The sequence below is a fragment of the Amphibalanus amphitrite genome, unplaced genomic scaffold (assembly GCF_019059575.1).
Source record: "Amphibalanus amphitrite isolate SeventyFive unplaced genomic scaffold, NRLGWU_Aamphi_draft 000240F_arrow, whole genome shotgun sequence".
Lineage (NCBI taxonomy): Eukaryota > Metazoa > Arthropoda > Thecostraca > Balanomorpha > Balanidae > Amphibalanus > Amphibalanus amphitrite.
Window position 1 is genome coordinate 379545 of NW_024881735.1, and position 16747 is coordinate 396291.

Below are 16747 nucleotides of genomic sequence, written 5' to 3' on the forward strand. Positions count from 1 at the left end.
ATGGAGCTTTGTGCGCTCGCTCGCACCAGCGGCGGCAGCCCTACAAGGGTCTGACAAGCTGAGAGCTACCACGGGCGGCGGCCGTTTGAGAGTGGTGCCCCCGCGCCGGCCCGGCGCCGCCGGCTGTGCCGGGCCGGGCCGGCCGGGAGGGGGCCGCCGCCGTGCCGCGCTGACCGCGGCCGCCGCCGTGCCGCCCTGCCTGTCTGCAGTCGAGCTCGACCCGTAGCCGGCACGCCGACTACCTCTACAACCGCCGGGACGACTACGCCGACCGACGGCCGCGCGACGACTACCACGCGCCGACGCGGCGTCCGTTCCGCGCGCGCGGCTACGCGCCCCGCCGCGGCACGGGCTATGTGCCGCGCGGCGGCGGACCGCCCCGCCGCCAGCACGACGACTCCAGGTAATGGCGCCAGGCGGGCCGGCTCCAGGCAGGGGTGGCCGCGGGACGGGGTAGGGGGAGGGGTTACAGCAGAGTGGTCAGACCTCGGGGGTCGGCCGACACCAGGATTGGAGCTAAAGCGCAGCCTTATAGTAATTCAAAGGAGTATATTTGATTACGGTGTCCTTTGACGTGACGTATAATCTTTCCATTATTTTCATTTTCCACATCATTGCCCCAATATCAAGGAAAATATCTCATCGTGTTAGTTTGCTGTTCAATATAGTTCTACTGTCTTAGATGCTTGGTTTTATTAGGTAGTCCTCTAAATCGCGGCTGTTGCTAGTTTATAAGACGTGCAGTGTTGTAGCGAGAGACGCACTGCACTGCTGATAAATTACAATATTGGTAGCTGGGTGGTATTACTTTTCTAATTTTTGGAGGTTGTTTTTTATCTTTTGTTGAACATATCTAAAGCACCATAGTGTGATTATAAGGCGCAAGTGTTCTCTGGTGAGTTTAAGGTGAGTACGATTACTGCGGCAATGATAAAAAACTTTATTTCCGACCGGAGCACGTATCGTAAGCAGGGTTATTAGCCGCTGATTAACTGTAGCTGGTTGCGCTGTGGTATTGGTATGGGCGCCAAGGTGGAGTGGTGACTATGGTTTCCTCCACTCGAGTATCAGCATTTCTGCAGTGTAGGTTCGCTACTTTTAGTCCCAATGGTCGTTTTGCTCAGCACTTTGTTCTTCTCGGAATTAGGTAGGTAACGTTTCCGAACCGCTATATTGTAGTGAGCTATAAGTAAGGAATACTAATGCATTATTACTATTTGAGGTTGATTATACCGATTTTGAGGTTGATAGCTTAAAATTTCTTTGAGCCAGAGGACCTCACGTCAAAACGGTTTTCCGACCCCAGCACGTGCAGCCTGCACCCCTCGCAGACGGTGACCCCCCTGGAAACTGGTTCAAGGTGTTACCGATGTGTCCCGCCAGTATGGCTTTGCCCGTGACCTCGGGTTGACCTGTAGCCTTGACAAAAAATTTCGTGTCACCGAAACTTTGAAGCGGAATAGCATGTGCCACGAAGCACCGAGCGAACCGAGGCCAGCACCAAAAGTTTACCTCGCCGGAGACGAATCAAACGGTCCCACTTTCGTCCCGATCGGTCCACCCATTTTGACTCCAGGTCCAAAAAAGCTTGGACAAACTCACTCACATACTCACTGACAAACAGGTTCAGCCCTTGGTTCAGCCGAACTTTTTTTCAGCGACCCACCAATGGGAATTTCCGGATGCAAAAGCATGCTATCGCATGTTTTTGATCCTCCAATTCTGGACTAACTAGATGCCGGCAGCGCTCTTGCGTTGCCTTGGGCCAGAATTGGAGGAACGGTACTGAGGGCACACACCGGGCCAAACCACCGAAACCCAGACTGAGCTTGGACTGAACCTGAAACCAAACGAAACATCCCAAAAATGCTTCGAAGCACGTGAGATTGGTGCGGATATCTTCCTACAGTATGGTATGAATTAACTGCACGTGCATAGTTCATGTCCCAGGCACCCCAGTGCAGTCATTTTCATAACATCATGTAGCGTGTGTCTAGTTCTATCAGTGTACCGACTTTTGTGTCGCTAGATCGACGTTTCCCGGGATCAGAGGATCCCTAGTCAAAACCGTTATCCGCCCCCCGCACGCGCAGCTTGCACCCCTGGGATATTATCTCGCCGGAATGTTACGACTCAATGTATTCTTCTTATGACCTGCAAGTTTTGAACCAGTTAGAGCGGCCGTTTACCCTGCAGGCGTGGCAACGCACGAAGGGGTGCAATCGGCTTGCACGTACCTAGCTCATGCACCACAGAGTTTAGCTCAACCAAATGTGCACTATTTTGGAGGCCTTGCCTGAGACTACCATTGAACCGATTTTGAGGTTGATAGCTCAAAATTTCTTTGAGCCAGAGGACCTCATGTCAAAACGGTTTTCCGCCCCCAGCACGTGCAGCCTGCACCCCTCGCAGACGGTGACCCCCCTGGAAACTGGTTCAAGGTGTTACCGATGTGTCCCGCCAGTGTGGCTTTGTCCGTGACCTCGGGTTGACCTGTAGCCAGGGGCGCCGCCACCACTACGTACAGTACGTACACTGTACGTAGTGCAATTTTTGACTTGGAAGTCCACTACATACAGTACGTACTGCTCAAAATGTGAAAAATAGTTAATTTATTTAAAAAAGTTTCTAATTACGTTTTTTTGAAAAGTTTTTTAATCGAAAAAAGTCACCAAACTTCAGTTTGTTTTGACCAGTTTTGACATACCAAAATTACATTTGTCATTTTGAACTGCTAAAAAATAAGGTACGCTCTTGTTGCAATAACAACTAGGAAGCTTGGCGGCTTGGCTCAACCAGGGCACTAAAGAGTCTAAAGGGCTCAACTTGGGCTCAACCATGGGAATGAACCGCGCCGAGCAAGCGCCGAGCGTGGTGTAGAGTTTTACTGTATGCCTGGCCTATTCAAATACATTAGCCTGAGGGGTGTGGTAATAACTGGTGTAAGCAAAGTGACCACGGTCAAAAACGAATTACCAAGTCAACATTTTGGGATGGCCTCGTTCAAAAAACGGCTAAGAGCTTCGGTCTAGACAATTATTTTATCGTTGGCATACAGTAAAATACATACCAAACTCGGCCGGTGATAAATTTTCAAGACCTCAGTCCTTACTGATTTTTGAACTCGGCCTTCGGCCTCGTTCAAAAATCCAGTAAGGACCTCGGTCTTGAAAATTTATTTACACCGGCCTCGTTCAGTATTATATATTAGGGCCTTGGTGTAGAGGCCTTTTGTGAGTGATTGGTTGCTCATAATGATATAGGGCTTGGGTGGTAGCAAGGTCAGCAAGGTGGTAGTGATCTCAGATCTGCAGAGTAGAAGAGTGGAGTGCTAGAAGTTGTTTATTTCGACGCGTCCGTTGACCATAGGCGTAGGAACAGGGGGGGCGGGGGGGGGGGCATGCCCCCCCTTTCGGAGGTGGGGGGGGGCAGCAATGTTAACTGGCCCCCCACTTTTTGCTGACTTTAGTGTCTGTCTGTAAGTACCTACCACCCGGTACCCTAAACACCAGAACTTGACGACTATTCAACCTGCCTTTTCCCAACCAAGATTCCCTTTTGGTTCTACAGCGTTATTGACCGCAATTTCCTTCACTCAATGAAGGAAACCATATCAGAGACAAAACTGTGAGTCCTGGTGGCAGCATTTTGTTGAATACGAGACGCGGGACATGAGCGGGCACTGAAAAGGAATAAGACAATACTACACCTTTTTGCGTTAGCTTTTGACCATTGGGCAAAACATTTGTACACATTCGCCATATAGGTGGCGCTACAAATGGGCAGTTGGTCACAAAAAATCACCATTGGGCAAAACTATTCGGCGATCTTCCTCTACAACTCGACATTGATCGAATGGTTCAACATTGGGCAAAACAAATCGTCAATGGTCGAAAGTATTCGTCATATGCCGAGCTGGCTCCATCTATGCCGAAGTCTGGCGAACTGTTAAACTGTTTTGCAGATCGCTCATTTCAGTGTTCAATCTGTTTTGCTGAATGGCTGAAATGAAACACACCACGCCGGAATAGTTGTGCTCAATGCCGATTGTCGAAATGGCTCCTCAAACAGTTATGGCGAATGGTTGATTTCAAATGCAAAAAGGTGTAGTAAGGTGCAGGAGAATGCGTATACAAACGACCAACGCTTGACCGGATCTGCTTGGAGTCGGCATAGTTCGTCACAGGCGTAGTAGCTGGGGGCCAGGGTGACCGTGCCCCCTGCCTCGGTTCAAACAGGCCGGGGGCCAGCAATGTCTGTGGGTATCTGCCCCTCCCCCTTCGCACTTTCAGTGCAGTGGCGGTCGCAGAGGGGGGATCAGGACCATGCCCTTCCCCCCTCCAAAGGCTAATCAGGGGGCCATCATATCATTTGCCCCCCCCCCCCCAAACAACCAATGGGCAGGGCCCCCATGGGTGTATGGGGCTCTGGCCCTTATTCGATTGTCACGAGGCTCAAGAAACCCACGCCAGCTATTAACAGCTCCCATACCAGTCTTTGAGGGTCCTACACTGATCTCGGAGGGCCCTTCAGTGGCGGTCAAGCGCCCACATTGAGGGATGAGAACCCACATTGACCTCTGAGGGCCCTCCACTGGCATTTGAGGGCCCCTAAACCGGCCTCAAGGGCCCAGCCGGCGTCTGAGGGCCTCACTACGGCCTCTGGTGACATCATTTCTGTCTCTGGGGTCCCAAGACTAACCTTTAGGTGCCTCTGAGCATGGGATCTGAGGCATGGGATCTGAGGGCCCCGCACTGCGGGCCCTCAGATCCCGTGCCGGTATTTTCCCATGCCGGTAAGCCCATGCAGGTATTTTAGGGTCCCACACTGACCTCTGAGGGCCCATGATGGCCTGTAAGGACCCACATTAGCCTCTGATGGCCCAAGTCGGCATCTAAACGTCTCAAACTGCCCTTTGCAGGCCCTGTACTGGTCTCTGAGAGCCTTAAAGGTAGACTGCCACCTTTTTTCCACAAAACGGTTTTCACTAGAGCTGAGCCACCTATGTCCCAGACTGAAGTCGGTTTTCCGAAATTCGAACCCGTTTGCGAGAAATCGGAGACCAAAGTTCAGTTTGATGCCATTTTTTTAGTCCAAGAAAACCGACATCTCTACTGTTTATCGATAACTTTGAAACATGAATTTTCTTATCTTTTGGTAAATATATGTCAAAACTTTGATTGTTTCGAGATCAGAGAAGAATTTTGGAGTGTCAAAATAAAAGTTAAACTCATATATTCAGTAGTTCATTTTTTCCAAAAAGTGTGGGAAATGGGGTTTAACATGGGCCAGACCCATTCCAAATGAGCCATGATTTTTAAATGTTTTACGAACTTAAATGCAAAATAAATTAAACATGGCCAATTTCTTATGAAATCATATATTAGTAAATAATAAAATACCTTACTTTTTCAAATAAAATGTAATAATCTTATGACCTTGAAGTCTAGTGATGTGTAAACATTGTCGCTAGACATTAACCGATTGATAATTGTATGATAATCGACAATTTTTTTCGTGATTCACGTGATGATACTTTGTCAGGTGAATTCTAAAATTTTGTTTTGTCCAGGGAATAAATCATAGGCCGATCTGAGAAAACTTTTTGAAGGTGGCAGTCTTCCTTTAACCCTCGCCGGCCGAGGGGGGGAGGTGGGTGCCGCCCCTCCATAGTTTTTTTTTTCGCGATCGCGATAGCTCCGAACACGCCGGTGATAAAGAACTGAAGCTAGGCATACCTGACCTTTGAATCAAGCCGGATCTGTTGACACCAACCGCATTTTCGGGTCAGATCAGGTCACTGACCTATGAAGTCAAAAGTGAACCTCTGCACGGTCTTCAGATGTCGCAACCTCGCAACGCCCTCACTCCCAGAGGAGCTTTCACAGGGAAATGAACCTTGCAGGACCTAGTATCCATTAGGAGTCTTACAACTTCAGAAAGGCAGTGTAGGGGAGAGTGGGGCAATGGCGGACGGTGGGTAATGCCGGCCACCCATCTCTAGTGAGTACTTTGTCCATCACTAATCAGCTGATGTTGTTTACATTTTAGTTGAGCGCCATTCTAGCACGTGGTGCAAGTTTGTCACGGTAGCTCCATTATTTTCATTTTTACAGCGTTAAATGTGTTTTTCGTATCTGATTTTTAATTTTTGTTGCATCTATTTGCTGACTGTGAAATGTGTTAACGCATTTTCAGAAGTGCTGCTTTGCAATGACCTTTAATTAAGCCTTTCTTAGGCGACTGCTGGATGTGAGGCGTTTGCGGCGCAATGCCTTTGACTGCTGCCTGCTTTCTTAAAATAAAGCTGACCTCGGGGTAATACCGGACACGTGTCCGGAATGACTCTACGCGATTTTGTTTGCGACTTCTGTCGTTAAAGCTCAACGTTTCGGGTTGCTGTGTTTACGGCTGTGTTTACGGTTGTGTTAGTTTGCTGCTCTGTTGGCGCCGCGCTGTTGTGTTGCAGCGAGTGCAGTGTTGTGTTGCAGTGCAGTGTACTGTTAACTGCTGAATACAGTTGTCGTTTCTTAATTCTCACTTAAATTTCCATCGAAAGAACGGTTTAAGGATGAATACCAGTGACGATATTTCGACTTTTGTGCTATTGCACTTAGTGGCCGGCATTACCCCTCGCTTTTTTGCACCTCCATTTTTCACCACATTTTTGCGTAGGCTCTGAATCTGTCATCAGTGATCTGAGATACTAAAACTGGGTGCTATCTGAAAGCCTATTCCTTTGGCTATAACCACAGTCAAAATCACCATAAAATAGCTTCAAATAGCTAAGCTATTGAGCAAAATGCTTATGGTGTCGCCATTGCCCCACTCTCCCCTATAGGTAACATGAAAATACAGAGTCTGAATCTGTTAGTTGCTTTGTTTTGTTTATTGTATTCAAGCCATTTCGACTAAACAGACAAAAGGATTAAGAAGGACTTCGGATTAATCTGACTACAGAATAGTTGTACAAATGTTTTCAAATAACCGTCGAAATTGCTATTTATGAAGGTGGTCCCGAAGAAAATTTTCACCATCACAAACTCGCCGGCTGGAAAGGCATGCTTCTGCCCCAGGCCCCCATAGTGTAAGTGCAACTGTAACTACATACATCATTCTGCAGACTGCAATCGGTTCGAAGCCAAGGGAGGGACGGCAGGGACAGCCGTCTTTCCCTTGGTCAGCTGGGTGTTTATTAGATCATTTGTTTTACTCATTTTGTATTATTTTTAATGAAAATGTTGACTTCTCGACAATCAGTGGGACGAATCCGGAGAGTTTTCAGGTTTTGGTGATGTTATAAATAGGCACGTTGGAACTTGGGAAAATTTTCATCCCACCCTGGGTATCGTGCCTGAGCCTACCACTAACCTGCATGCGGGTGTACAGTAGGTCTACTAAAAAAGTCCCCCGCTCCAGAGGCGGCCGGCCGGCCGAACCCCCGGATTCCAGCCCCGACTCTATTGCGCAGGCCGCGGCAGTGACACGGGTCAGGTCGCGGCGCCCGGCGAGTGGGTCAGTTGGCGGCGGCCGGCCGTGGAGTGAGGACGCCGTGTGTGGGGCGCAGAGATGCCGCAGTGCAGAGGAGGGGAAGATAGTGACTCTGCACGATGCCGGAAACGATGCCTTTGTGATCTAAATTAAACACCTGCACTGTAGTGCATATCCTCCCTTGCCCCATTCCTATTATATCATAATCCTTCAATAATCCGTAATGACCATTCAACGCAAGCAAGCAAACGAAACAACCCGTTTAGTGGCGACATCATCTCGGATAAAAAAGCGACAGTGATGATTAGAATTGACTTTGCGCGAGGGCAAATCGAGGGGTATAGATGTATCATATGCCGAGTATTTTATTCCCATCTAGCAAAAGATTGGGGATCTTGTCCAACAAGTCAGCGGCCGTTCTAGACACAGATAAATGCTTTGTTTTCGGTCGCATCATTATCTGCAATAATTCGAAGCGAGGTTTAACCCTCGCCGGCCGAGAAGAATGGGTGGATGCCGCCACTATGTATTTTTTTTTTGCGGTAGCTCAAAGCACACTGATGATAGAAGGCTGACATTTCATATGCCTTACATTTGATTCAAGCCGGATCATTTGAAATCAACCACGTTTTCATGTCAGGTCACTTAACTATGACGTCTTAAGTAAACCTCTGCAGACTGCACGGTTGTCGGTTATAAAATGATGCAACTCCATAATGCACTTAGTGTCATGATAAAAGCATAATGCGAAAATATGGAAAATGTTAATTTGGCGTCGGAAATGATCTAAAACTAGTTATACCTCACGTACATGAAATCGTGACTTCATACATTCTTGGCAAGGTATAATGCTTCACTTTTGCATTGTTCACCTTGCGTGTCGGAGTGCTCGTCAATAGGAGTGCTTCGTCAACAACTCCCGATCAAAATGAGCTAGCCAGTCGGGACAGCCATCAATGGACTCTGCAAGACTTACCGAATCAAATGTTATGCAACATGTCCTCCTTTCAACAGCTTCGTGACCTGTGTTGCCCTAACATGACATTGACCTAAACATCCTAAATTGCTTCACCTAAGCAAAAAAGCATATAAATCGACGCGTCTGAGAACACTGAAGAGAAAACACGATTGTATCGAAATGACGATAATGCGACCTTTTTTTGCGAAGTTATTCACCAAAAACCGATCCAATGCCTTGGGGCCCTTGACCTGCCCTAAGAGGTCCTGATATTTTAAAATGGGGTGACAGTCGCTGCGTCACGTAACGACGCAAGCGTTCGTTTTTTTCCGCGAGGCTCTAGCAATTAGCTCGATTATAGGAGCTAAACATGGGGATGGGGAATCGCTCCTTTCTCACTCACTAGGGGAAGGAGGGTGAATTGCGCCACCTTAAGGAAAAACGCTAATTGTAAGAAAACCGCTGGAGATATAAGCATGCACTGGTAACCACTTCAAAGAGGAACTCATAAGCTACGATTTAAGAGCCTCCCGATCAATTAAGAATGTTTCGTTTGCTTCCGACAGCTGCTTTTTCAGAAACATGCAAAAGGGCGCATTTACCAACAACTGCTGTAAATTGCGCCAGGGGGATGGCGCAATTAGAATCCAATTGCGCCCTATACTTAAACATGGCTAAGCGAAAGAGACAGAATGCATACACCCCGGCAGTGTAATGTCATTGCGGCTTACTTAAACATTTATAATGTTAATCAGGCTGGATAAATAATAAATGTAGATATAATTCGCGATATTTTTTGCCCAGGTAAATAACTTTACATGTGTCCGTATGTCTGTAAAAGTGCAATGAAAACGTTTTATGTAACCGACTAGACATATGTGAAAGTATGCGCCTATACGGTTAAATTTTCAATCGTTTCTCTCAAAATTAATAATTTTTATCGTTTCGACAACTTATTAACATCAGTTTTTACTTTTTATCACAGCTGTCACCTCTCACGCCTGAGTTCATGTTCAAAATGCCGTATTTTATCAATTACCCCACAAGTTCGCAGCCTAAATGGCAGCTCAGCACTATAAGTTTGACGAGAGAAATAATTTGCGGACTGGCGACAGCGAGCTGCTCCCCTGCGTGGCATTAAACTCCTTCTTTATTGCAATCAGTTAATGATGCATTCATACTGTCGTGATACAATAGCTACACCATTATTCTATTTGCGCCCCCATGGCGCAATTGCCATGGGCGCAATTAAAATTGAGATATTTTTTAATAAAAGCGTGGAAGTTATCATAAATATGCTGAAGGAAGTTTACTGTTTAAGTGAAATATAATGAAAAAAGGAGTTTTCTTTCTAGATATCACTCTGAAAATCACATACGTATCACATAATTTTATAGCCAACGGTTCAAAATACTGCAAAAAAGTTAAGAAAACGCCGTAATATCTTTGATGGCGCAATAAGCCCTGCTGATTGGCTTCGTCGGAGAGCTTGGGCCATAAAATGAACTATCCGGTGGTGAAAATATTGTTTTCGAACATAATATTACAAACATGCAGAGCTGGGCGCGTTCCTCGATTTTCGGTAGTGCGTTAGCGTTCCTGCGTTCCTCCGGCCGCGGTTAGTGCGTTCCTGGAATAGCGTTCCTCAAATTTTTTTCGCTCGGCGCGTTAGAGTTCCTGCGTTCCTGCGTTCCTCCCTCAAAAATACCGCCGAACCACGCGGCGCGGGCCCAACCAAACACGGGGCGAATCGATCACAGAATACCCAGAATGGCGACGTGGGGCAGAAAAGCAACTCGACATCTCTTTTCCGAATCGAATATCTGAAATACGTTTTACCAATATCATCCGTAGGGTTTTCAACAAAAATACGACCTGCTTAAAATTAATAGTTAAGTTAAAAGATGTATCTTAGTAAAAGTTATCATATTTACTTTACACATTTAATGCCTGAAACTGAATGGAATAGTAAACATCACCACTAAAAATATTTACACATTTAAAGGGACCCTCCCACCTTCAAAAAAGTTTATGAATTGGCATGAAAGTGATGTCGCTCGGTTCAGAAAGAGCGAAAACGAATATCTACCAAATTTCACCGAAAAATATTCACCGGTTTTCAAGATATTAGACTTTTACTTTTGTTTACTTTTTTTGGGATCTCCGCTGTTTCTAGCGACTTTATTTTAGAAGTGCGGCGTTTGCGGCAGTTGTTGCGCGCAAATAGCATATACCACCGCGTGCTACAAAACGTTTTAGTCAAACATTTAAAAATCGTTAGATATTTGCGCTGACGTCACACATTCAGAGGGGTATTCCTAAGCATTAGCCCCTCTGAATCAAAATTCTGCAATTTTGAAATTCAATATTTCCGATTTAAGGCATTTCTCGATGTTGTGAGTGCCGAAACCGGTAATTGTGAGCCAGGGACCCCATTTTGGCTATCTCAACTCAAATCTAATGTTAAGGTGGGAGGGTCCCTTTAATGCCTGAATCCGAATCGAATAGTAAACATCACCACTAAATCTAAGCAAGCCTTCCTCGATTCGACCGACAAGTGGCGCCTCTACCGGCAAACACACGTACTCGAGATTCAAACATTTGACACAGAGTTCATTGGCAGCAATATAATTTTTCGGGTGGTTCCGCAAGAACGCAGGAACGCTTCGAAATTTCGGGTGGTGCGTTCCTCTTACTTGCGTTCCTTTGAAAAATTTTGCGTTCCTGCGTTCTTGCGTTCCTAAAAAGGGCGGTGCGTACGTACGGAAGAACGCAGGAACGCACTAAAGGAACGCACTTGCCCAGCTCTGCAAACATGCCATTGAATTCGTGGGAATGTTGGTGGGCGCAATTGGTTAGGAGGGCGCAATACACCCACTTTCCCCTATTTGGCCGGGATAGTGTTTGCAATTATTGTTAAAATCTAACATTTTAAGATTTCAAATGATCCATTTTTCCCGCCCAAGTCTTTCAATTCAAGGTCATAACACCAGGTCACGTCAAGTGACCTTACCTCAAGGAAAGTTCCTGTGCTCATCATATCTAAATACATCGACTAACCGATCGCTTTAGAACCTTCAGTGATTTCAATGGGCAACAGTATATGTATTTGAAACGTTTACTTTGCAAGTTTGACATTGCTGACAGAAAGGTCGGGTCAATTTTGAGATCGCTAAAGTCAATGGGAGAAAGTTGAACTGCGCTTTTTTCGGACGGAACGCATAATAAACACTCTGAAAACATGCGGTGCCTGATGAGATACAATACTGAATGAGAAAATTGTTTGTTTTGTTGGGAGCAATCTTTTTCGGTCTGAGAAGGCCCTCGCAGAGCTATGACATAACTATGCTCTGATGTAGTAATTTGGTTGTGCGAGCCACCGACAGTGATCTGCGGACTCCGGAAGCGTGACTGACTCTATAGATGGCCTTGCGTGACTGTTCCCGTGGGACGATTGCCCTGTCGGGCGGTCCAGCCGTCTCCCCAACGCACAGTGTGGCCAAACACCAGTTTAGCGCGAATTAAATCCCAGCGCTGCTCGGATCCGTTGAAAATGGTTCCCTGGTTTCAAAATTGACACTTAAACCTATGTGAGACCTTTTACGATGCATTATAAATGCTTGCTGACAAATAATGGCATAGTTCCGCCTCTAAAAGTAAGGAGAACTAGCTTACGACGGGTGATGTGCTTACCAGGCCAGGGCTGTGAAGTCGATGGAGTTACTCCGACTCCGACTACGGCTTTCAAAAGTCAATTTCAACTCTGACTCCGGGCAAAACTGTCGACTTATACGATCGACTCGGACTCTGACTCCGCAGCCATGGCAAGTCCACGCAGTCGATGGATTTTCGGTGACTCAGGCTACGAGTCTTGGTCCGGATTCCAAAATCGATTCCGATTCCGAATCTGACTGCAGGGTCAGAACTGTTGACTCCGAACGACTCCGACTCTGATTACGAAATCCTGGAATTTAACCGCAAATAAGAGGCATAAAATTGTGGGTCCCAGCAATGATGGGCATGTTAGGAGGAGGAATCGTTTACGAAATTCCCATCATTTCTCTGGTAAATTCTTATGATTGTCCAAAGTTTGCTTGAAAAAAAAATCAACATCTAATTATGTTTCTGTGTGAATGTTCCTGGTGAAGCACATGAATCGGTAGATGGTTGCTGAAATACACGCACCGATAAAACTGAACCTCAGCAATGGGAGTAAAAACAAAGACTTACACCATAAGCACCTTCATGTCACTAACCCTCGCCCGTATTGGTGTTTTGCTAGCCGCGAACGTAGGTCGGGTCAGGTCAGGCCAACCAGTCCTGCCGGGTATTCATAATTAATAGGTGTCAACCGCCAGTGACAGCTTCGTTGCACGTTACGAAGGCACCAAAACTTCTTCCTAAATGTTCAAATGGTTACTAAATTCGAAATCAGCTCCAAAAACTAGCCTGGAAGCATGTAAAACTAAAAAAGGTGAACCAAAGTCATCAAAAGTCATTGAACTGACCTGACCTTCAAGTGATCTTGACACCGACCATAATGCATGGGACCAACATCATAATATCACATGTTTAGACGCTTGAAACCACGAAAAGACTGCAAACGCGCGGCTAATGCAAGCAAACATACGCCCAATCGCGCTTCAGGCCAAACATGGTCTCGAGAAATAGGTCACAGGTCAAAGGTCATTGGGGTCAGGGTCGTGAAATTTAATGGGTAGGTGTAAAATTGATAAACTCGAGGGTACTAAAAGTTTCGTCGCGATCGGCCGCTTTTTACATGAGCTTTTTGCGAGAAACCGAGAGGGGTCCTTTCGACCCCCACCCTCACCCCCTATATGGGCGAGGGTTGAAAAATTGTCAAGATTTATTCATTGGCGACCGTATTTTGCAATATAACAAGTCAGAAATACAGCGTTTGAGCCATCCGCGTAACGTATACGGAGTCGCCGCCCCGCCCACCCTGTAGCCGGACCTCCCCGGGCGGGCCAACCCGATACGTTCAAAGCTGAGCCAAAGGCCGGGGGGCAAGTTGGGGCAGGGTTTCTTGAATGGGTCATGTCCAGAAAAGTGTGGCGAATCTTCTCATGGTAGATTTGACGTGGAGTTTTTTGGCCATTTTCTTATATCTCTACGTTTTTAAGATGGACAGTGTTTTCAGGGGATGTTTGAAAAGGTCATTTTCAAATGAGCATAACTCATCGGTTAGTCCAAGGATACCTATAGAATTCGGGTATACTATCAAATATAGGCTCAGTAGTCATATGCCACTCCAATTATTTCCAAACCTTTCCGACAATTACGCCAAAATGTGTTGTAAACATGACGCGGGTTTTCGACGATTTCAGCACAGCCGGGACCGGCATTGCGTATGTCCACTTTAGCTAGCTTTTTGGACACCGAAAGGAAGACATTGAACCAAAGTATTGTGATATTTACATACTTTGGACAATTTCCTATCGACTGATATTTATAAAAAGTCAAAAGTCCAAAATTCGTTTTTTGATTAAATTCGCGCTAATCTGGCTTTCGGCCACACTGTGCAACGGTCACCCGAAGAGGGTTATGTGTCTTGGAATGGAACCGACATCAACTACAGGTTGGCTGGTGGGGTGACCTCCAGTCCAGAGAGGGAAGCATGAAGACTAGGGGCGATGCGGATTGGTTTTTCCTGGGGACAGCGAGGACGGAAGGAATCTAGCACCCTTGACCCTACCTTATACTGAATGTATCTCAGGCTGTTAAATCTTCTAAGCGTTTTTTTCTCGACATCGTCAAGGTGCCATTAATAAAAATATGAAATCCGGGAGGATAAATTAAACATAGAAATTGTGGCCAACAGAACATTATCAGTTGCGTTCAACATACTCGTAAGCATGATCACACACCCAGCTTACACATGAGCCATGTAATAAATATTTTTGATAGACATGCTTAAGTTATGAAATCACCTAAAGTGTTTATAAAGTTTCACGATACGGATCTAATATCCTGCTATCCACCATGACCATTTCTGGTCAGGTCATGTCTTTGAAAATAGGCCAAATTCTTCAAATGACCTCCCTCGACGGCACAGGGAGGGAGGGTTGATGCAACCAACCCCCCCCCCCCCAAGGTTTTTCGCGAATAACTCGCGTAAAAAGCGGCCGATCGCGACGAAACTTTCAGTACCCTCGCATTTATCAATCCTACACCTACCCTGAAAATTTCATGACCCTGACCCAAATGACCTTTGACCTGTGACCTCTTTTCCGAGACCTTGTTTGGCCGGAATCGCGATTCGGCGTATGTCGGCTCGCATTAGCCGCGCGTTTGCAAGCTTTTCGTGGTTTCAAGCGTTCAAACATGTGATTTGATGTTGCTCCGATGCATTAGGGTGGGTGTCAAGATCACCTGAAGGTTAGGTCAGGTCATTGACCTTTTTTTTAATTTTGTCCGAACCTTTTGATGGGAAGGATTCACAAGGACAGAGCCACCGCTAAGCGAAGCTTGTTGCGATGACCCTGCCCTCTACCCTCCGATCGCGCAATTCCGATTCTATGGCAGAATTTAGAGCCCAAAGTTTAACGTGCGCACAAAGCCGCGCACGGCCGGTCCCCTCGCTGACTTCGCCTGGCTACGGCCTGCCACCAACCGCAACCATACCTGTCAGGAGGCCCATAAATGTCGATAAATAACCATAAATAACCTTTGGTGACCTCGGTTCACTTTTTCGAGTTTTACATGTTTCTACGCCAGTTTTTGGAGCTGAATTCGAATTTAGCAACCATTTGAACATTTACGAAGTAGTTTTGGTGCCTTCGACACATGTTACGAAGCTGTCAGAGGCGGATGACAGGTATTACGAATACCCGTCGTGACCCCTACCGGTTGACCTGACCTGACCTGACCCGACCTGGTCTAAATGCTTAAAGACATCATCTCTGATCAAAACTAGCACGATATTCGTGCTCAGCACCCCGGAAAACCCCATAGCAGCCACACTTTACGACTTTTTAACAGGTCCCCATTTTCCCGATTTTCGGGTCTTGACCTGACCTGGAAGGTCACCCGATGACCTAGGACCTTAAAATTGGGTATCATCGGCTTCATCTCGTGACGGGCAGCACGCTCGTTTTTTTCCGCGAAGCTCTAGCTCAATTTCAGGGGCCAAGCGCGAGGGGGGGGGGTCGTGCCAACCCCCCCCCCCCTTGTGCCGTCGAAGGATGCAAAATGGCCTGTGCCGGTGAGGCTTAAAGATCAACTTTTGATTCATTCGAAGCGTTTTGATAGGAGGAACACGAGGCTGGTAAAATTAATTTCATGCAGGTTTAGCTTAAAACTTTTAGTGTTTGTGGAAAAGCAATTGGTTTTCTCATAATACCGATGGTGGCAGTTGCTGTTATTTACGTGCTAAGCCGTTGACCTTAATTAAATCTGACAATATTATTCAGACATAGCGGTAAACGAGCTGCTTGTTGTGTTAGGTTAGGCTCTTTCGGTCGATTTCAGAGTGGGAAGGATGACAGGAATTAGGGGGAGACAGGGGGCCTGGGCGGGAGTCCTGAGCCTCATGCTCCGCTGGGGCCGAGCCCATCACGTGGGTTGGATTGCCCTGATACATGGATAGCCCTGGGCGGTGTTTCACGGCCCCGCGCTGCAGCACGCTGCGCGGCACTGCCATGCATTGTAGCGGCGGTTGATATGAATTCGGCTCCACGCTAGCGTTACGAGCTTCCGAGTCTGTTGATGTTTCCATGGAAATTGGAAACCCAATGCACCGGTGCGCACAACGCATCCTGTCCAAGCAAAATTTTACCATCGATGACCTCTGGTGACATGACCTTTTGCTCTGAACCGATCTAAAATTGGCTGAAGTATTTTTCTTCTTTTTGCTACTTTCGACGCTACTTCGAATACCACTTAAATGTCCAAAGCTGAGTTATAAGAATGATGCTCAATCTCCATTTCCCCTCCAACAGGGCGTGAGAGTCTAGGCATTCCTGTGGGGCACGGGCTAACATGACTATCTCATAATCATTGTGGCCATGAACATCTACTGCCATTCTTTAACACCGGTTTCGCTGCGCTGAGCGGTGGCCGTCTCGTTTGTTGGATTCTACAGCTGGCTGGCGGAAAGCGTTACCGGCCGCCCGTCCACCGCCCGCGGGCCGGACCGAGCGGTCCCGCTGACCCTACCTGACCCTAGCCCGGCGCGATATGGGACGGGCAGACGGGGGTTCGGCTCAGCGAAGGCAGCGCCCACTGGTGCTGGGGACTTTTTTAATAGACCTACTGTACAGTAGGTCTACTAAAAAA

At 46.8% G+C, this 16747-nt stretch overlaps 1 protein-coding gene across 1 annotated transcript in view; it reads left to right on the forward strand.

Moving 5' to 3' along the window:
• The window catches only part of LOC122386095 (glutamic acid-rich protein-like), a 36414-nt gene that overhangs the window by 3604 nt on the left and 16063 nt on the right, over window positions 1-16747 (forward strand). The window contains exon 4 of the mRNA XM_043374918.1: window positions 210-403. Within this exon, the coding sequence (XP_043230853.1) occupies window positions 210-403 (194 nt within the window). The remainder of the gene's footprint in view (window positions 1-209; window positions 404-16747) is intronic.